This window comes from Epinephelus moara, chromosome 5 (assembly GCF_006386435.1).
Source record: "Epinephelus moara isolate mb chromosome 5, YSFRI_EMoa_1.0, whole genome shotgun sequence".
NCBI lineage: Eukaryota > Metazoa > Chordata > Actinopteri > Perciformes > Serranidae > Epinephelus > Epinephelus moara.
In genome coordinates this window covers 33,567,197-33,589,204 of record NC_065510.1, presented here as the reverse complement: position 1 = coordinate 33,589,204, position 22,008 = coordinate 33,567,197, and the positions used below count along the sequence as shown (strand labels likewise).

General features: G+C 39.3%; 2 protein-coding genes across 2 annotated transcripts in view; both read right to left on the bottom strand.

The window, feature by feature from the left end:
- The window catches only part of helz (helicase with zinc finger), a 67,501-nt gene extending 61,001 nt beyond the window's left edge, over window positions 1–6,500 (bottom strand). Inside the window, exon 1 of the mRNA XM_050043567.1 lies at window positions 6,444–6,500. The gene's annotated coding sequence lies outside the window, so the exon portion shown is untranslated. The remainder of the gene's footprint in view (window positions 1–6,443) is intronic.
- Window positions 6,501–10,584: 4,084 nt separating this feature from the next.
- Window positions 10,585–20,611, bottom strand: psmd12 (proteasome 26S subunit, non-ATPase 12). The gene is made up of 11 exons (XM_050044955.1): window positions 20,394–20,611; window positions 19,941–20,000; window positions 18,793–18,921; window positions 17,698–17,805; window positions 17,271–17,375; window positions 16,914–17,063; window positions 16,586–16,720; window positions 14,458–14,570; window positions 13,782–13,956; window positions 11,175–11,252; window positions 10,585–11,019 (listed from the first exon to the last, which is right to left on the bottom strand). The coding sequence occupies exons 1-11, from the start codon at window positions 20,499–20,501 to the stop codon at window positions 10,810–10,812; spliced, it is 1,371 nt and encodes a 456-aa protein (XP_049900912.1). The 5' UTR covers window positions 20,502–20,611; the 3' UTR covers window positions 10,585–10,809.
- Window positions 20,612–22,008: the final 1,397 nt, after the last annotated feature.

Here is a 22,008-nt window from a genome sequence, read left to right as displayed (position 1 = left end):
AGTCGATAAGTCATCGATTAGTCGACTAATCGTGGCAGCCCTAGTTTGCACACATAACAAGTCGACAAAACATCACACTCGTCCTGTCCTGCTGGCTGGCCCTTTCAAACAGACCTCAATTCGGTGCTGTTAGTACCTCAGCTGCCAGCTTAAAGGCAAGACAAGTTTGTTCCCCTAGTCTACCATCATATCTTTTTTCCAGAACAGTGAGCCAGAATAAATGCACAACGTTTCTGCTGGGAGCTTTAAATTCTACATGCAATGCAAGTCAAAACTGAATATTCTGTGTTAAATTTAGTACATGATGAATGATTTTGGTATCTTAAAAGTTTTATAACCACACATAAACCGATTTTCCATCCAAAATGCTACCAGTCACTTCAGTGCAAAGTTTTCTCCAAGACATTAAAACCAAAGTCACTGCATGAGTCAGCCGGAACCAAGTGAGATCTGCGTCAAATGTAATTTGTTAATACTTCTTCTGAGTCCCTAAAGTCTATTTAGGAACACGATAAGCAAACTCTGCCACACAGACAGTGACTATCAACATGATCGGCTGCTGACTAACATCTTAATTTGAAAAGGAAAGGAAAATAATCACAATATCCAATATTTTGCTATTAATAGTTCTGTATCTAAACCAAGCAGCACTATATTTTACATGAAGTATGCACTGCAAAAACTTAAGGCATAAGAACATTTGATTATCCCAACAAAATATGACCAATTGCTGCATTTATATGTCATATATCATTTTAAATGAATTATCTTGGGGTATGAGACTGTTGGTGGGACCAAACAACAATCTGAAGACATCATCTTCAGCTCTGAGAAACAGCCCTTATTTCTGCCCTTAAGACATTGTGTGTAGCATGCTATATGGATGTCTGCTCACCAAGAGTCATGTCCTCATGTGGCTGATCTGTGTCGTAATTCAACAGGAAGTGAGGATGAGGCTCTTTACGTACCTCATATTCTAGGCTTCTGCTCACACAGTGTACATTCAAATACATTTGCAACTAGCTGGGAAGGCAGTGATCACATGAGAAGCCTAAAGCATTATGGGAGACATAATTTTTTATCATGTCAAGCTCCAAAGCCAACAACAGTGGAGTCAACTGTCTGGCGTCATCTGACTGCTTAGACTAAGAACATTATCATAATTGATAATGCAGAATGTGAAGCCTTTATTGAGACAATACGATATGCTGGACAGTAAGCAGAGGGAAATGGTTGTGTTTTGATACTTCAAAGCCACAGCGCAGTCAACACCAACTACGTACCGATGTGAACACATGCTAATAGAGTAAATCTAGACCTTGGACTGTTGATCAGAAAATATACTTCAGGCTGCACAAAGCCTCTATAGTTTAGAGCTGTGGTTCCTAACCTTTTGCCTTGAGGGATCCCTTTTCTATTTTTGAGTAAACTGATGACCCCTGACTAAGTGACATATTTTATGGACATTTCACATTATATTCAGTGAATAACAATACAGAAAAACTGATAAACTGTACAATTAACCCAGGCAGGGAACGCAATAACTGCAAGAAGTTTGTGTAAACAGAGCAATTTGGATGAATACTGAGCAGATTATTTCCTTTAAATATGACACAAGAGATGAGTTTTCCTAATATGTTAGGAACTTTTTATGCATTTATTTGTCTGTATTATGCATATTCTTTATTTTTAATAACCATTGTTTCTCCGCCCTGACACTTGGCAATTGTTCTATGAGCTTTTTGGTTTGTAATTGCATACTTTTCTGAGGCAGAACAAGGCTGTTTAGCAGAAAGCGAAGGCTCTGTCAATATAGCCTGCGTTCAGCTCTTCACCATACTCTTATTCTGTGAATTTTTTTTTTTAAATGAATATCTTAAATAGTATCTAAACTTAAAAAATAACTATTTTATGTCGTTTTCGTCACAGAAATGAATGAAATGCTGAGATATAGGCCTGCTGTATATTTTTAGCAAAGGTTTTCATATAGTCTTTTAACCCTGTAAATGTTCATATAATGACATTTACAGTCAACTATTGTCAAAAAACAGAGGATAGGGACTTGTTAAGGCTTGGCTAAAGACATCAGACCCATTCTCAGTTTAGCAGGTGGCTAATCACAACATATTTTGAAAATCTATGTTTGCAGAGCCAACAACGGGCCATGTTGGACCAGCAGCATCCTCTGGAGTGCACTAGCGGTCATCTTTTTTTAAATTTCAGGACTGTGTGGGTCACTAAAAAGTTTACATCGAAACATACAATCATATTCAAGTGTAAGAAGAAATAGTCTTTGGTTGTGTGTGGAGGAGGAGGCTGTGTGTGGTTGTGGGAGGTGGTGGCAGGATACAACATCCAGCTACTTTTCTGCACATTAGAGTAACACAAGTTCCAGAGATTAAATTTAATTCCTCGAAACCAAAGCGATTGTCTCTGATTTTTAACAAAGCAAAATACTTTTGCAGCTTTCCCCCAACACACAGTCAACAGAGACAAACCCCCACTGAAACTCTGAGGGAAGCCCAGAGTTGCAATAAGTCTGAGAATCAGCATCCAATCACCACACTTACTTCAAAGTCATGAAAAGACCACAAACGCCTCTGAAGTTTATATTTAAGATTAATTAACTGTACCAAAGCAATCAAATCACATGCAACACAAAGCAAAGCATGCCCCAAAGTGTTAAATAAATAGCATCTGAATCTGGTCGAGTCCCGAAGCAATACTTAATAGGTGCACAGAGAAATCCAGCCAACTAAGCATTGCACTTTATAATGTCTAGTTCAATAGTTAATGCAGAAAACAGTATTCACCCTTATACAGGAAAACCAAATAGGTGTCTGACGTGTTAAACCTTCATTGAAAGAAGGATCATAAAGCAAACATTTGTTAACCAAGAAGTCTGAAAAGGTGTGTTTTCCCTTTTCTGAAACAGAGTTTGAAATGTGTTAACCTATAGCTGATACAAGATAAGTACAATAGCAGTATACTGCACAATGCTTGAGTCTCTGTGGCCCCTGCAACATTTCTTTAATGCCTAGCCAAGCAACAAAAAAACAGCAGGGCTACAGCATGAGAATCTCAACCTCAGTCTGAGATTACAAGGAGCAGCGTGCCCTCCTCCACACCAGCCTGCACAGATCTGGATAGGGATGGTACACCATGACCTGCTGGGGTACACCAGGGCAACACATGCTCAACCTTGGCCAATAGCCTAGTAACTTTTGGTCCTATTTCCACTTTACTGGTTTTACCATTGACACTGCAGTTTATCTCAGGCTGGCAGAAAAAAAAAGACTTTTATCACAAAAATGCTGCCCCAAAAGCCCCATTATAGTTATTATGTGCAAAGATGGCTGGCAAAACAAACTTTTGGTCGCTAATTAAAATTCCACAACAATTAGCTGATGCTGAATTTCCATCCTGGCCCTCACCACAGCCTGGAATTCAGCTTTTGATTATGACTGGCTCAAAGGGAACTGGGAATTTGTGGCCTGTGGCCCAGTAAATTTGGTGTATTTGTGACAGCTAGTCCTTGAAAATGGGACAGCTACTGTATGTTAAAGCTGCATTAGCAGTATAAAGACAACATCAAAGAACAGATAATATCTCATCCTGGTAGGAAACGGGCTTTTCATGAAAGAACATTCACTGGGCATCTCATGTGCCACAACTGACTATGCGAGAGGAGGGGAGAAGACTGAGTACATCTGCCACTTTAGTGTAATTTTGCAATAAAGAGCATATTGGCCCTGCACTAAGTATTTCAGATAGTTACTTCCTAAATACCCAGCAACAGGCAACTATGCATGTAGCAGCTGCTCTAGCCCAACTGGCAGTGCCTCTGAGTCAGCCTGTTCTTGTCTCTTAGGACTATAGTCAAATTCTTTTGCGAATGTACAGTACATGTCAGGCGCACACATGACATAGACTAAATCTGAAGTTACTGTTGATGCAAAGCATTTATCATGGGCTTTAACTGCTTTTGTTCCACCCAGAATTAACACTGATGCCAACAAACGAAAAATATTTGCACCATATGCAATATTTTTCCCCAAAAATCCAATGTTGCTGAAGACAGCACACCCATCTCCATCTCCCCAGACAGACACTACAAGAGTTTGTGCAAACTAAGCATGAACAAGTGCATGCTCTAAGCAGTGAACACTTCAGTGTTTCATGTACAGTAGCTGATGAAATATTACAACTCTCTCTCCACAATCTCATCTTTTCCACAAGAAAAAAAAAGTGAACTGCTGCTGAGATCACTTCCTCTAAAAACTCAAACATTCAGATGAGGAACAATATTGTATCTCATGAGTAGGCTGTATGGCAATGTATGCTTGTATAAAATGCACATAATGGCAACTGGCCAATTATGACAAATCTTGTTGCAGTACCCATACTATAATAACACACACAGCCTCTCTGGAACATCTTAAACAAGTAACACTAGTCCAGCCTCCATTTCCACAAGACAGGTGCATGTGCAGGTTCGTGTATTTAGATTGCACTTGAAACTCAAAACCACAGCTAAAAGATATGCAACACATAAAGAGGTTGTCATCTCATGGCATTATTGCAATAGTTGCAGGGATGCAATGGTATGAGATTTTTACGATGTGACAACAGTGTCAGAAAATATCAGTTTCATGGTATCACAGTGCACAGTATTGCACAATTCTAATAGTAATAATAATTATTATTATTACTATTATCAGTTACATTGACCCTGAAAGGAATGAAAACAGAAGTTTTTTGGGGTTGAACGAATGATGTAAAACAATTAAAACTTAAAACCATTTTTTTAACGGAAGCAAGTGTAAAAAGTCTGACAGGCAATCGAGGAGGAGAGGACAGGTGAGATTTTTTTCCAATGCTGTAGACAGGCAATTTTACACTGTATGTAAAGTACGGTCAATTTTCATACCAATATATATGGTTTCATGGCATACTGCTGCATCCCTACATGGGTGCATACTCTCACACATACTGTAATGTTTCTATTTCATAGCATTACGGGACAACATATATTGAGGCTTGGCGATATTGAAAAAAATCAAATATCCATTATGTTTTAACAAATACCTCGATACTGATATTGTACCACTATTGTAGAGTAGACTATTGGTGCTTTCACAAAATATTTTCACAATGATTTTTGATAAATAACTGCAATGTGGACATAATGACTTGTAAAGGCAAATAACAAAACAGCTAGAAAATTACATCACTTCACAGTAACGCAGCCTTTAAAACCAGGAAACACTTATGACATTATGACATTCAAAATCTAAGATGATATCTAGCAATATATGTACATATCAATGCAATATCTTTATATTGCCCGGCCCTGACATATAATCATCACAATCTAGTTGACAAATGCTGTACAGTATGTAAGGCATGCAAAATGAGGATTAGAAGTTGCTTGGGCTAGCAGACTGTGAATTTAAAAAGCTGAAACCAAACATAGGGCTGATGTTAACCCAGCACCTTCTCTAATTATAAGAGGTTATTTTAAAACCTTTGCTGCGTTTTAAACTCCTATATGAAAGAGTATGAATAGCTGTTGCCTCATGCTAGTGCCTGCAAGCCAGCCACTTCACAGGGGCAACAACAAATAGTTTGGCGGGATACAGTAGGTGGACGCCTGCCTTGTTTTTAGTGTCCTGTCGTGGGATCCTACTACAGGAGCTACAGCTGCGACTGCAGTCCAGTGGAGGACAAAGCTAATTTTATAGCTGGGGGATAGTTGTAAAACAACATCGATTGCTTTCATTCTGATGTAACGTTATTTGGCTTGACAGTGTCGTTAGCAGCACTGTGTGGAAAACACGGCTGTAAAACTTGCAAAAATCTCAAAGTCCAGTTAACGCAGTAACTTCACATATCTAGAAAGCATAGACTATTAAATATAAAGGATGGGAATTGATTTGCTTCGTCTTTTAGGAGGCAGAGTTATAGCTGTTGTTTGTCTGGTGAACTTGTCATGACTGTTGCAAGTCAGAGCGATGACGGCAGCGTTACAAAGCCCTGAAAAATGTCCCCACAGTGTTGGTTAACTTGCCGTTTGCGTTTGCGAAGGGTAAACAATGTTGCCACTAACCAGAGTATGCGTAGCTAGCAGTTAGCTTGCTAGCCCAAACACGGCCTTTCTTGGCACCAAACTGGCGAGCTCACAACAAGAATAGCAGGCTGGTTTGTTAATGCTAGCAAGCTAGCTGGCTAGCTAGCTAGGTTCGCCGAAACAAAACGGGCTCGGGCCTGTAATTTTGCCACGGTGTTTAGGCGCATATAATGTTTGTGACATCGTGTTGTTATCCTTGCATGAACTCAAAGCATTCGTCAGTATCCTAATGTTTAATGGTGGGGATTCACGTCAGTGGCTTTGCGATGAAAACGACTACTGAAAGGGCTGAAAATGGGAAGTCAACACTTACCTAGCTTTACTTTCTACGCCATCTTGGATCCACTTGTCAGACCATCGCAAAGCATAGTGGGATGTACTGATCTGAAGGTTGAGAGGACTGGTGCGTGTGTGTGTGCAAGTGTATTTGTGTTTGTGTGCGTGTGTGTGTGTGTGTGTGTGTGCGTGTGTGGCCTCTGATGGCAGGGATCTTCCTTGTCAAAAAGCGTTTGTCTTCAAATGCTTTTATTCCTTTCAAGCATATAACTTAATGTTACTATTTACTGTTCATTCATATAAAATTTAAATTTATGACAAATTAGAAGTTAAAATGTGAAATTTTACAGTTGCCCATATTCTGTATAACTGTGACACTAAAAGACATTACATTTATACATATTTTTTCTATTTGTATAAAGGGGATTTAAAAAAACACAAACATGACATTTTGCTCTGAACACATATTTGCCCCAAAGCTACTTTGACTTATGTTGGCGTGAGAACTTAAAAAAAAAAAAAAAAGAGTGACAGAAAAAAGAGAGAGAGAGAGAGAGAGAGAGAGAGAGACAATATATCCTGGGGCCAAACCTTGTTTTGTGTCAGATTCAAAACATGTGGAGCACCTAAAGGGAATGATACTGTTGACTGTCTTATCTTTTGTCATCGAGGGATTCTCATCTATTCATTCATCATCAGGCTTATTAAACTATATGGGGTGCCATCTGCTGCAGGAGTTTGTGTTTTAGCACAACTGGAGTTTCTGGTAGAGCCACTCAAATTCTGACATTGACGCTGACATAAGTTTAATTTAATTTAAAAGTACCAAAATATTCTAATAATAACCAACTAAATAGTAAGAAATTATTTCAGAGCAAAGAGGAGGGAGAACCAGTAAGGCTGAAACAAATGTTCAGCAATGTAAAGTCTGTTGTCTATCAGACTACTGTAAAACTTTAATTGAAAGCCTAGTCTCAATTAAACACCCCTTCCCTTTTACTAGCATTTTTAATAGAAGTTCTTTGGATGTATAAAAGCAGATTGTTGGCTACCTCAAATTATGTGTCCGCTCCTTGATTACCCTGTAAGTTATTCATATTCCTTTCGCCCATAAGGGTCCTCAGAGCAAAGATAATCAAAAGGGTTTTTCACGAAAATTCATCCAAGTTGTGAGTATTGTTTTAACAAGATAAAGTGGTGTTGTGTTGTAATTCTCAAGTGCCGTAACTCTCTTTCTGATGCGCTGTCTGTCGGAGCAAAATCAAATGAATGATTCATATTTGATATGTTATCTGAAGCCTGATTTTTACACAAGTAATTTCCATACTGGTTTAGATAAACAATTTGATTATATTTCCTGATCTTTGCTGAGCAACAGTTTTGTGTGAAAAGAATTAAAGGCCTGTCCCAAATATAGGCCTGTTGATTTCAGTGATTTAAGCAAATAATAGCCTGGGCTACTAATTAAAGTTTTACCATAATTAAACTCACCAAGAGTGAATATTACAATAGTATGTAAGGTATTTGTATGTAAGGGTAAACTATGTGAGGGATTAGACATGTCTAAAACAATGAAGCTTAGAGTTGCATGTTAAATGTACACATTAATTGGAAAAACTGTGGGGGGAAAAAACATGTTAAAAATATAAGTCAGATTTCTCAAAAACCTGGGTCTTTGACATGGGGTTTGGGATCCTTAGTGAGTCCTCAAAGTTACTCATGTGTGGGGGTGTTTAAAAAAAAAAAAAAAAAAAATAGACTATTAGACCAATTTAGCATATTTTGCCTTTTGCAACAACTTATCTTCGTGGAAGTAAAGTTTTCTTCCTCACCTGAAAACCAAATACAGGTTAAATCGCAGCCTTAGGCCCTCTGTCTGACAACCTCTATATGCCCAGTTTCATATGCAATGCACTGTTATACAATATAAGTACTAGGGGGACCCTGCTCCATCTCTCTGTCAGCTAAGGGGTCCATGGTCTGAAACACACTGAAGACCCCTGCTCTAAAATCTACATGCAGCTGACCATTATAAACAACAAATCAGGACAGTATAATTAGGTTTATCAGTCTACTTTCAGAGAGCGTACAGTGTGCCAACCTGTCATAGCAGGAAAAGCCTGTGAGTAATTAATAACATTGATGATAGCTGTGTTCCTGAGGTAACATATACAATAGCAGGCCCTGGAACTGGCCGCAGGCATCAGTAATGTTATTGATTGCACCTTTGTTTGAACAGCCAAGATGTCTGCTATGGAAAAAGTTTGCAAAGCCTGAAAAAAGCTGATTAAAACCCACTTTAAGTTTCTAGCTAAAAGTATGTTAGGGTATTTGAGTCCTCAAAAGTTTTTAAAGATGATTCTTACAGCATTTTTTCCCTTTATTTGTTAGACCCCTAGATGACAAGAGTGCAGAGGCATACTATAAAGATTCTGTTTGGTCTCCAACTAGGAACACTGTATCTACTGAACCCATTAAGTGCCAATAAACAAAGTTGTTATTTTTTGCACAGCAATCACAGTACAATAAAAACAGAACAGAACAGATTATATGGTAATTGGTCTGTCCAAAGATGTGCCACCAACGCTGTAAAAATAAATATATAAACTTTGAGATTATATGCATTAGTCAAACTAGTGACGTCATTTCCTGCTTAATTCCTGTCAATCCATCACCTCCTCTTCTCTGTAAGGGTTAAGTATATGGCACTGTAATGTAGCATCCCACTGCCACATCTGCAGATGCTACCTCTACTGGAGGTAAACTCCAAGAGATTTTGACGGTGAGACATCAGTGAAGCGTGACAGTGACTCTCATATTGATGTCGTCTAGATTTATACCTCACCTTTGATCACTAGTTATGAACACTGTGCAACAATTTGTTTCAAAGTAAAAAAACACTACAAGGATCTTTCAAGTAGGTTTTTCCATCCTATTCAAAATTGTTTATTTCAAGTCTTTCCTTTCACCTAAATGTGATATACAGTATATATAGCTAAACACAGTAAATCACTATTATGTTAAGTCAAAACGTTGCATATTTGTTTGGTGTGGGAATAAAGCACGGGAGCAGCAATACATCGTGTGCGACAAATCTGTAGCGTCAACCTGGTTTATCCATCACAGTCACACATCATGTAATTCTATCAAAGCTTACTATGCATCCATTAAAATACAATTTCAGGTGATGTATGACCTTGCATGTGTGGCTATGGAGCCTGTCATTCTGGCTGTGAACTGGAAGAGAGCGCATTAGTCAGGCGTGAGGTTAGACATCATCTAAGGCTGTACAGTGTAAATGTGCAGACAGGTGCCAAATTAAAGGAAAAACCAACACCTACACTAAGGTGTTGGGGCCACTGCCAGGTGTCAGAACAGCTTCATGCACGATGATAGTAATTCTACACATGGGAGCATCTGCATTTCCTCATTCACATTTATTCAGATTCTTTCTTTTAGTTTGTCATCTTGCCTGCAGGTCGTAGTGAAAGTGTCCTACAGAGTGTAGGCTGTAATTTTACTACCCTGCACACTGTAAAGAAAGCTCAGTTTCAGTGGGTGCTTGTTGACTTGAACACTTTAAACACCATGGCTGAGCTACAATCCATCGCTTCAAGATTAAAAGAAAATGTAGAATAGCTGCAAACACAATTGTAGCGTCTCGCCTGTTACTGCAAACCTGCAGTATTTTAATTGTTGCTCCAGTATTCTAACCTATGACCTGAACTGCTGATAGCAGGGGCATTTCTAAGGTGGATGGAGGAGGATCAGGGGCAGACTCAATCAATGGGAGTTTAAAGCCCTCAGGTTCTGAGCTGGATTTCTTCTCACCAATATTGTTGTTTGATCTTAACAGAAGTGCACACTTCAGCTTAAGTTAACCCAAATAAAGACTTCTACGAAAAGATTACTTTCCATAAAATGAAAATGACTACACTAACATAGCAGAACAGGAACGTTGGTCATGATCAGTGACAGCATATAGGATAAAAATCTGATTATCAGTATTCTTGGATTAAATCGTATTGGATTACAGTTTGAAAATATCTTGTATAAATTTGACAAATCTTGAATCATCACATTTAATGTTTCTCAATTTTAGCTCTTTACCAGGTCCATTAAGTGGCAATGGGAAGAATATTTGCAGATCCAGTCAGTGACAGACAGATGCAATGAAGGGAGGTGCTCATGTGTTTATTGTTGAGGTTTTTACTGGATAGTAAAAAAATGAACAAAGTCGGGATGCTGTGCATGTGCTGCAGATTTATCTCCAATAATATGACATTGTAATAACGCTGCATTCACAGTCCGCTGATATACTGTATATTCAAAAACATGTTTTAACAGAAGGAAAAACAGACAAATATGAACCAAAACATAAAATAAACCACTACGCTCTTGTTTCACTGCAGGTTGTGGATCATCTCCTCCTTGGCGATGAGATGTGTGGTTTTGTTGACCAGAGACATGAGAGAGTTGAGTTTGTGCGACCAGTCGTTGAGCAGGTCGTTGGGGTCTTTCGGCCTCTGGAAGTTGATGATGCCGGCCAGCCGGTCGACCTTGGCGTAGATGGTCTTGTTTACGACTAGGCTGGAGAGGAACTCCTCTGATTCCTGGCGAGATTTTTGAGCAGATAGACACCGTGTCAGGATTTTCTTCAGCAAGATAAAATCCTGATAATTAGTTTCCCTGCTATCCAAAAGCAACGAATGACTGCGGGTCATGTTGTGCTGAATTAAAATGGCTAATTAGTAAAACTGTTGCTTACGTCAATAGAGAGGTCGAGGAGTCCAGCCATCCTCTTCATTGTGATTCTGGTGTAATATTTGGCCATTATTCTGATGTTCTGGGGGGGAAAGGGAGAATTTCATTAATATACATATCTGCAGCAGAATTTGATATGATAATTATTTCAGGTTAGAACAGGGGCGCTTTACAGGTCACATCAACACTCATAGCAGAAAAAAATATTAATGAGCAAAATCCAACCGTCCATTACCACTGTAATTTTAGTCTGCTTTAATACTGCACCTAACAGTCTGCCGGTTTAGCCACTGAATCTGCACACAGCTTAACATCCACTGTGTTTCCTGTGTTGCTTTGCATTGTACTTCCACTGCTCTCCCGTAACTTTACCCCATTTATTCCAATGTGATTCATTTCCCCTAGATGAGTAGGGATGGGTACCATAACCCGGTAATAAATGAGCCCGGGGCTAAATTATCAAAGACCGTGGTATTGATAAGCTCCGACGTTGTTGTCGGTACTAGTAAACATTTTGGTTTCATTCATTATCATCCTGCAGCCTCTCACCCTCACTCTGTGCCCAGGCTGAACTGCTCCACATACACACATGCCCACACACACACACGCCCACATGACATGGAGTAAAGTCCGTGAACAGTAGAGAGGCAGCAGAAAAAACAAGGCAAAAGTAACTCGAAAATTACTTAAGTTGACGGCAACTATGCTCATTACTGTTAGCAAAATTCATTCTTAACAAGGAAAAAGCCAATACTTCATTAATACACTTGTTAGCAAGCTGAAATGACAGCGGTCTGTATGTAGACTGTAGAACTGTTTAGCTTAGTTTGCCACTTAAGTAAGAATTGGACAAAGTCTTTTAAACTGAGCTGCTGCCTGAGACAAACAGCCCCTGTGCTTCTCTACCAGCACTAATGTTACCTGCACACAGTGAATCACATCAGCAGAGAGGGGACAGGACAGAGGACAGAGGACAGAGGACTGACTTACAGTGACTAATAAAAACTAAACTTCACTCAGTATTGTCAGGAATATTATTTATATAGTGACTTTGCTGTTGTAAAAACTACTGTTGCTGCTCTAGAAAGATTTAGTTCTATTTAAAATATTAAATAATCCTGTTCTGAATTTATTCTTTCTTTAAATCTACATATTTTCTAAAAAGCAATTATTTAGAAATGAAAAAGAACCGATAAGAGTACGATAAAGTTCCGAATCTATTGATAAGACTAGTAGCATCGATTAAATCTTGAGGATACCCATCCCTATAGATGAGTCAATCTTTTGGGTTTTAAAACAGTATTTTGAGCTTGAAAACCTTATTCACCATTTTGTCTTTGCATATACATGATTTTTTACAAATGACATGTTGGTCATACCAAAAATGCAGCAGTAATGTTTTAAATTTTACTGCCTTTAAGCAAAAAAGGTTTAAATCAGACATTTCTACTTCGACTGTCAGTGACTATGTTACATACACACAAAAAAAAAAATCAATTTTTTGTCCTTATTCCAAAAAAGACAATACGCCTACTAAGCTGTTGACATGGCTAATGAAAATCAGTGTTCCACTAATACTTCCATTTACATACAGCCATGCCTACTCTGATTATCCTTCCCTAACATCTCGTTTATCACGTCAAAATATGGAAAAGTGGAACGGCTGGAGCCGCTTGTTCCATTTGCTTCTTTGCAACACAATAGCTAAGTTTTTCACTGGTGGCGGACTTGCTTAACCATGCGAACACCGCCTCCCTTTTTTAAACCTTCAACCAACTTTGGAAAAGGTTGATGTTGTGATATTTGCGCATATCAAAAAACCTGCTGATATCCAAGTCTTTCATAATGTTTAAAAGTAGGTGTGTCTCTCCTTCCGACCAGAAATGTGGGCTTTTATTTTGGGCATGTATCTATATCCAAGCCTTGCAAACTGTTGGCTAGTTGGTTTGTGTACAGTGTTTCCATGACAACACGAGTCCGTATGTCGCTAACTGCAGCAAAACCCCCACTTGAGACGCATATTCTAAATGGGCTGTATACATGTCCAAAGAATGCTCGTAAAACCTGAATAACGGCATATTCCACGTCTCGATCAGAAAATGCCTCATTCGGAACAAGGCCTAATTGGGAATATCCAAATGGAACATGCTGTTTACAGGACCAGTATTAATTTCAGAATATTGTCATATTTGGAGTAATAGCACATTAGAACAGAACTGAATATTAGTGTGCATGTAAATGTAGTCAACGTGAATGTAGTTTCATGATTTTCATGTGACATTTACAACCTCACTTTTCACTATAAGTAGTCATCACTCTAATTTGCAACATTCCCAAAATTTTTGCCCTACCAATTTAAAAAAAATTAATGATTAACAGCATCTAGTGCAACTTCCATGGCCAATGTTGGTCAAGATAAGATGATGTTTTATTATTAATGGTGATTCGAATGTGCCAACCTAGTTTGGGAAAGCTAAAAGGCAGTTTAAATGCCCTAAAAAAGTTTTGGATTAGATGTCCCCCTGCTGTCAAGCGTCAACAAACTGTAAACTATTGCCAAATACATATGCATCAGCTCCAAATGAGAAGAGCCTACACATGCTGGACTTACATGCTCCACCACTCTGTTCTTCAGGTCCTTCCACCGTTTCTCCCCCTCTTCTGAGTAAGAGAAGACGTCTGTGGCAGGGCTGTCAGGTGAGCCCTCTCTCAGCTCCTTCCCATAATCCTCCACCAGGGAGGCCCAGCGCATCAGCTCCATAGTGGTGAATTGTTTCAGTAGGTCCCTGGGAACGTAGGAAGAATATAGTGAAAACTCCCCTGTGTTCACGCCTTGCTGTAAAGTTGCTATGATCATTCCCCCTGAGTGGGAAACACACACAACAGCCTCTGCCACCTTGCATTCCCACAGGAGAAAAACATTAAAAAACGATGCTCAAAAGGCACAGAGATGTTGTACAGGAGACCGAACACAGACTCACACAAAAGTTAGGCAAGGTTGTCTCGCTTTGTGCTCTGTATATGAATGTGTGAAAATCATTTCCTGGCCGCATTTCAACATCTGCAGACGCAGACTTAAAGTGTTATGTTGTACAGTTGATTCAGATGGCGTTTACTTTTTAAACATTTCGTTTGTTTTCCTCTTGGTATCACACCTCCGCCTATTCGTAGCAGCAAAATGCTTCATGTAAAAAGTGCTCTATTTGCATGAGAAGAAATCGAGCCTACACCAGATTAAGTCTGCCGTGGTGAAGCCAACAGTCAGTGAAGCACAAACTATGTCTTACTTGTATTTAGGGATTTCTTCCAATTTCTTGTCCGCACTGATTCTGTGCACGAGGTCTGACTGCTCGTTGTCGTACGGGGCAAGAATCACGTACAGCACCACGCTCTTCAGGGCCTGAAATACAAACACAGTCATGGCTTTTATTGCAATACTCAAAAGGCAACCAGCACAGCAAAGTTATAGAACAGATATATAGTGTTGTTATCTCCACAAAGTGTAAGCCTGGTGGGGCTGAGTTTGGCTGAGTGTGTGCATGTTCATATGAGTGTGTGTATCTGTCCCTCCACAGATTGTGTGTGCACATGTATGACGGTATGCTCAAGGACCTCTCATGGTGACAGTGATTGAAAAACCTGTTTCATTGACTCTTTCAATCTGTTATTGACTGTTGACTCCACACTCCTCTTAACTGTGTTGCAGGCCACATTTTGGCCTTTGTTGTAGCCCAAAAACTGACATCTGTCAAAAAGTTTGGGCTCATTTGGAACTGGATGATCTGCAAATTAATTCCATACCCAATATGTTATGATCCTCTAAAGTCAGACATGTTACGAGATGAGTAAGTCAGATGTTTTTGTCATCTTTACTGCCATCTTAACTGTCAGGGAGCGGCTGTGCCGTGCTCCAGCTGCCACGGCAATGACCCACTTTTGTTCCTTCTGCTGCTGGGCTTCATACCACACTGGGAGTGTTTCAGAAGCGCAGCATGTTGCCTGCCTGATTTTGCAGACTTGCAAATTTTGTTAATTTGGTCATCTTTCCTTTATATTTGTGCTTCTACCCTGAGTAAGTGGGCAGATTATGTAGTTAAATGTTTTTTTTCCCGGGTCTATTTCAATTATGTTTATTGTTAATATTTCCTTCTTAATTGGTGTAACCCAGTGGTTTTCAAACATTTTGTGCCCAAGGTGCACTTGTATTTATATCTGTGCACAAAAGCTTCTATAACGTGTTACATCTCTTATCACCACATAAGGCAATGAAAATAAGAAAAAATAAGACAGGAAGCTGTTTTTTTTCTCCTTTCTTTTGGTTGCTCGGTACAATACAGCGATCCATTGTCCATCTCACGGCTTTCTCCTTTTCAATGTTATCCCTCACACTGGCTGCCAATCAGGGCTTTTCATGCGTCACACACTTAAAATGCCCATGTGTGAACAGTGACAAATAGGTTCCCTGTGAAGGTTTTTTAAATTAAATTGAATGAAATTACATTTTTAGCTAGAGTTTGCCTCTTTATTAGGAGATGGGTGCGCATAAAATCTGATACAGTCAACTAAAAATTCATCCATAACTTTTTCTATAGGCCTAGTTGAATATTGCCATAATAATATATGGTTATTACAAAACCCCACGGCACACCTGGACTGACATCACGGCACACTGGCACACCATTTGAGAACCACTGCTCTACTACAGACAGAGTTAGTGCTGTTGAAAGTCCAGTTATCAATGACATGAATCAAAGATTTGTGGCTGTGTTTTTGTGATTAAAATTGTCCTCATAATCATATTGGATCTATATTTCTCATACACTGCTTGTTAGCAGGAAAATTTGATCTGCTTTGTGCAATGCAGCGCAGCTCCCTCAAAAATAGATGAGGCACATATTTTTCTTGGCCTCTGAAACACATTGCACCGAATATGTTGGAATTACAAAAATTATTTTGAGTGTAGTTTTTGTTGTTATTATTGTAAATTATGCTGTAATCATTACTGTGCATTGAAGAGCGCATTGATCAGAAGGATGTTCAGATCATAGGTGTGTGATCAGAGTAATGTTCAGATGAAAAATCCCATCATGAGCTGTGTTTATGCAAAATTCTAGATTTCAGTACCAATGCTAAAGGTGAACCTCTCCCCACTAACGAACTGTGTTTATGCTCATTAAGTCAGCGTTGGTACAGTAATGTATGTATTTCCAAACATATTTTTACCTCTGCAACCATGGTGCTGTGCTTTAGCACTAAGGCAAGAAAACAGACAGAAAAGTAGGACAGCAAAATTCCTGCTGTTACTGCATTCTATTATATCATAACCATTTTTTTTTTCAAAAAAGGGAATTTGAGCAATGAATTGGAAAAACCAGTAAACAATCACACTTTTTCATTGAGAGAGGCCCCACGTACCTGTTGCCACTTGCTGCTGTCCTCCAAGATGCAGGGGGTGTCATAGATGGCCCGGTAGTGTTTGCAGATAGACAGGTAGGAGCCCTCGTGCTGGTCTACCTGAATCATCAGGTTGTAGTACTTCAGCTTCGACTCCTGAGTTGTTCGTTAGACAAAAGGAAGAAGTTAGTGTTCAGTTACACCAACCTGCTCAGTTCAGATCCACCAAAAAGGACGCAACAGCTTCCAAAGTGAACACACAGGCCAGTCGGCAAATATTTTTCATTGTCAAGCCAACAACACATTGCAGTATTTTGTTAATTCTCAATTCTTGGCTGCCTCCTCGTACCTCAGTGCCTTCCTCTTGGAAGAATTTGGTGTTGATCTTCTTGCTGATGATCTGAGTGCGGATGTAATCCTTGACAGCGATGCAAAGCCTCATCTGTTCCAAGATAAACTCCACCTTCTCCTTTTTCTCCATGGACCCATAAGTCTCCACCTGAGCCAGAGAAAAATATATATTCTGAACACGTTCCTAACAGCAGGCCATAAAACATCTTCATCTGTGTATTTCTCCCCTATAACAATGTTTTGACAAAAATGATCCCCAACCATCAAATTCTTGCAAACCCCTTAAAATGCAGATGTGTCCCCATTTTTTCCCACAACTGTACAGATTTTCCTTCATAGTAAATCAGTCTCTTACCTGCAGCTCCTGAAGAATGGAGGCTGCCTCTTTGACCTCTCCGCTCTGTTCCTTGATGTTGGCCAAGGTCTTCGTCAGCCTGGCACGCTCAATCTCTACATAGATCTGTGAGGAAGACATGTTAAGTGTATTAGTAAGGGGGAGTGGGCTTATGTCTGGAGTGGAATGGTCCTACCAATTTTCACCAAAACCTTCTCTTTATATACTTGAACACATTTACATCTAATCCTCGAAGGAAAAGAATTTTCCATTTAAATCAGACCCTCAAAAACTGCTTAAAACTTAGTAAATGCCATCATTTTTCCAACACCATTAGATTGGTATGCGTGAGGCTACACAAATTTATGAATACCTCCAACATAATACACCTGTGACTTTCAAGCTCCCCCATCAGCTCTGTATTAACACACATAAACACATTCCAGACCTTGCCAGCAGTCACGGTGCGAAGTGTGTCGATGAGTCTCAGCTTGATGGTCAGATCAGTCACAGTATCCACATACTTGTAACATTCTTGCACCATCTTGGCAACAGCCTGATAAGACAGAGAGCAAAGCAAAAAATGATTTAGTCTTCACTGGAGTCCTCATTGACTGGTTGCAAAGTATAAAAGGGGAACTTTGGCAATTTTCAAAATTCATATTTGTTAGTCCTATGGTCTAAGACAGTCCAAAAATATTAGTAAACATGAACAACTCTCCCAACTCAAAGAAACCGAGTGCTAAAACCTAAATTTGCGAGGTCATGGGGTATAAAGTCTGGAGCTGCTCCACAGACACTAAATTAGACGAGATGTTTTAGATGACATTGAGAGCACCCATGGGAATGTTCTGAGTATATGGGAACATTTTCTGTTTCAGAACTGAGGACACTACAATAGAATAAATCTAATTTGGAGGAAAAATAAGAAAACAAACATTCTGTGGGACCACAAAATCAGATTCCCATTCATTGTCCCGAGCGCGGCACCGCTGCTGCTCACCGCTCCCTCTGGGGATGGGTCAAATGCGGACAACAAATTTCACACACTCAGGTGTGTGACAATCAGTGGGACTTTAACTTTGTCTGTGGAGCAGCTCCAAACTTTATACCATCTGACATCACATGTTTTGAGAATTATTCTCTGAAATCTGGCTTTGAGAGAGCAGCTCATGTTCACAAATATGTATTTAACTTTATTAGGTCATGGTAATAATATATCTGAATTTGTAATGTAGGTGGTATTCCCCTTTAAGTGTATATATTTTGCTACAAGTCCTGTAAATTTAGTTACTTGACTAATTTCAGATCTTAAGTACTTAAAAAGATTATTTCAAAACAGGAATCCAAGGGAAATATATGACTGTGTACATATTAAGTGTAACTGATGTCTCGACTACAAGCAACCGCGTTAGATGTTGGCTAACTTGATTAGTCAGTGGTGTGGCTAGCAAGGTTTTTTTTAGGGCGTACAAAAAATTTTATTTTCAGACTGTTATATTTATAAACACAGGTTTTGGACAGGAAGGAAAAAAAATCTGACCTGTTTCAGCTGACTCCTCCTTTTAGTGAGCAACATGATGTTTTCATTCAGGGCATCCCAGTCCTTGGCTTCATAACACATCTGGACCACAGCCACAAGGATTCTGGAGGTGGACACCATGTCTGATGCCTGCGCAGGGATTGAGGGCAGATAAGTTAGACAAATAGTAAAATATACACAAAAATAACAAATAAATGAATTACTTATTTCATTAACATAACCGCTTTGTAAAATATTCACTATTCGTTTTTGATGTTGAGAGCCCGAGTTAATTTATCCAGTGAACTCAAACTACTTAAGGTTGCTGCTCAATGCCATGCTTCAGGGTTCCAGGAAAGTTGTTTTCTAGGACAGTTTGGTTAATTTGGTAAACTTTTCATCACAGGAAAAAAGAATTTGAGAGTCCCATGTCTTTTAGGATATGCGAGAACGTTTTCAAGCCAACTGTTGCTGCTCTGGGCGACTGTGTGCACTTGTTTTTCTAATATAAAGAAGCAGTGAATAGGATTTAGGGGGCTCTATTGACAGAAATGGAATACAACATTTATAATGTTTTCATTAGTGTACAATAACCGGGGACTTCGAATTGCTGTGTTCTCATTAGCTTAAAATGAGCGGGGTTTTTTTTATTTACATATGGAGCAAGTCCTTTTCCGCAAAGCAGTCCATGCTGCATTGCCATGTTTCTACAGTAGCTCAGAACAGACAAACCAAACACTGGCTCTAGAGAGGGCATTTTAGGTTATTACGCTGCCTGAGGGCCACCTTCTCTACAGCTTGGAAAGGGAGGTGTGAGCGGACGGGTATTCAGTTGGCTGCAACCTGCAACCTCTCTGCTGAATGCCACTAAATCTTACACACTGCTCCTTTAAGACCATTTATAGTGCTTAGATCAGCTCTAGTCTCCTGCAGAAACCATAGTTTAATATCTGCTCTGAATTGGACATTTTGATAAATTGATATATGGGTAAGCTTTAGCAAATCATTGTGTTTTGGGTTGGGCCGAGATCTAATGCCAACTCATATCATTAATTGTCAATGTCTTTATGAAAATCACATTTGAGGTTCAGCCTTCCAGATGTTGGACCACAGACTGTGAAATGAGAGGAAATAAACATGTAGTATTAACAGTGTAGAGAACAACTTACCGTTCTGGTTTGCTTTTCCAATGACAACAAACTCTCAATGGCCTCCTGCAGCTTACCTTCCTGCCACGTAAAAAAATGCAAGCTCAGCGTTAGTAACACTTACCACTCACGACAAATGAAAATTGCTGGTTTTGGACTTAACGTAACGTTATACAAAATTAAAGTCACTTTACTTGGCAAGCAAGTTAGCTAACGGTGTTACCAATGACTAGCCTGCTAAGACTACTAGCACGCTAGCGAGGCTAATAACAAACACGAGTGTATGTGACAATTAAAGAGTAACTCTAATATGTGAAAGTTATCAAATACATCACATTTATGCGTAATTTACGCTGTAGATATTGGTAAAAGCGGTTATCGGGTGGTGCTAACACAGTCGATGTTAGCTTGGATGCTAACACAGTGGTATCGTTGCACCATGACTCAGCCGGCGGTGGCCTCTTTCACACGTACTTTAGCCATCTTTTCACACTCCGGGAGACGCTGGTCTACAGTTGAACTGTAGTCGATCTCCATCTTGACAATCTTTCCATCTGAGCGTTCAGACCGGTCCTCAGACATCTTTGCGGAGTTCAGGTAAAGATAATGTACAGCGCTTTTCCTTCCTTGCGGACCAAACTCAGGCTAGCTCTATTTTGCTTGTCAAAGGGAACGAAGTGGAGAGGTGACCAATCAGAGGAGAGAGACAAGGAGCTGCCCGGGGCGCCAGAAGGACCCCGCGAGGACCCCTCTGACTATTTCATACAGGCGTTAGAAAAACCTAGAGGTTGCTTTGCTGTGAGTCTGCTGGTCAGACTATTTATACATTATGCAAATTATCATAACCAAATAACTCTCTATGTAGGTACACAAAAAACCCCACAGAAAACCACATGATTACTGTCGTTTCTTGAAAGCAGTACAACACAGAATGAATGAAAAATATTATATTATATTATATTATATTATATTATATTATATTATATTATATTATATTATGAACTATTTAGTAATATGGGACTAATATAAATAAAAAAATTCCTTTTTGGAATTCTATTCAAATGAATCAAAGTCACCATATTACTATAGGCTGGAGAAGAATAGTGATATTTCTCATGTTACTATAGTAATGACGTTAAAGGCCTACATGTAGCCTATGTGATGACTGCCTTTTGTGATGACTTATGAATATTTTAATGGTTGAAAACACTGTAATGTTTGAATGTGTTTGATTGGGTGGATTTACACTTTTAGACATCCACTTTCATGCTATCTGTAAGCTGTCACAACTGGACTTAATAACAAATGGCACCACTCCCGGAGGAGCAACTTTAATCCGTCTATTAAAGCAGTCATTATAATTTGAAGGAGGTGCTATCCCAAAATCCGTTTTTTTAAACTCAGTGTCAAACTAAATAAGTCTATATTTAGCTGAAAATGACAAGAGGTGCTTTTTAATTCTTCAAGGAGGCCACATTATTCTCTGTAACATAATTGTTGTATGTGCAAGTGCAGAAAAATACAGAAGAAGGCAAAAAATCCTGACAGATTTGAGAAGATTCAGTGCTCCTTATGACAGCGACCATTAAATCTTGGTGATGATGGAGCTGATTATGATGAAGAGGTGGAGGATGATGTCCATTTATCATTTAGTGGATGGTTTTTGTTAAATTGAGTTGAGAGCTTTGAGTCTACACATGTGACTCATGTATGTATGACAAATGTAAGAGTCATGTTGGCAGTGATGGTGGTGATGATGATGATGAAGGAGGGGAATGACAATAAAAACAGGAGGATTATAATAATAACAGTAAGTATGCCTATCCCGCTTTCATTAATCAAATGGTCAGTGTGAATGAAGAACTTTGTGAATGGACGGGATCGTACAGTATGAATGGACACAGAGTGCAATGGCCACACTCCACCAGTAGGTGTCCCTTTAATGTCTGCAGCGTGCATTCCTGTCCTCACACAGTTGACTGCTTTGAGAGGCTCCAATGCCCCCATAAATAAAGCTAATGTGGGTCAGTGATTTTCCTGCGCGTGGCAGAGAAAGCCCCTAAGACCTGAGCTAAAATCAGTTTGATCC

Bases quoted from the DNA above. Each gene is read 5' to 3' on its own strand.
- psmd12 (XM_050044955.1), bottom strand. From the start codon at position 20,501: ATGTCTGAGGACCGGTCTGAACGCTCAGATGGAAAGATTGTCAAGATG. The intron at 17,806-18,792 runs GTCAGATTTTTT...CTGTCTTATCAG, and splicing joins GGAGGAGTCAGCTGAAACAG to GCTGTTGCCAAGATGGTGCA. The intron at 13,957-14,457 runs GTAAGACATAGT...CTACGTTCCCAG, and splicing joins GAAGAAATCCCTAAATACAA to GGACCTACTGAAACAATTCA.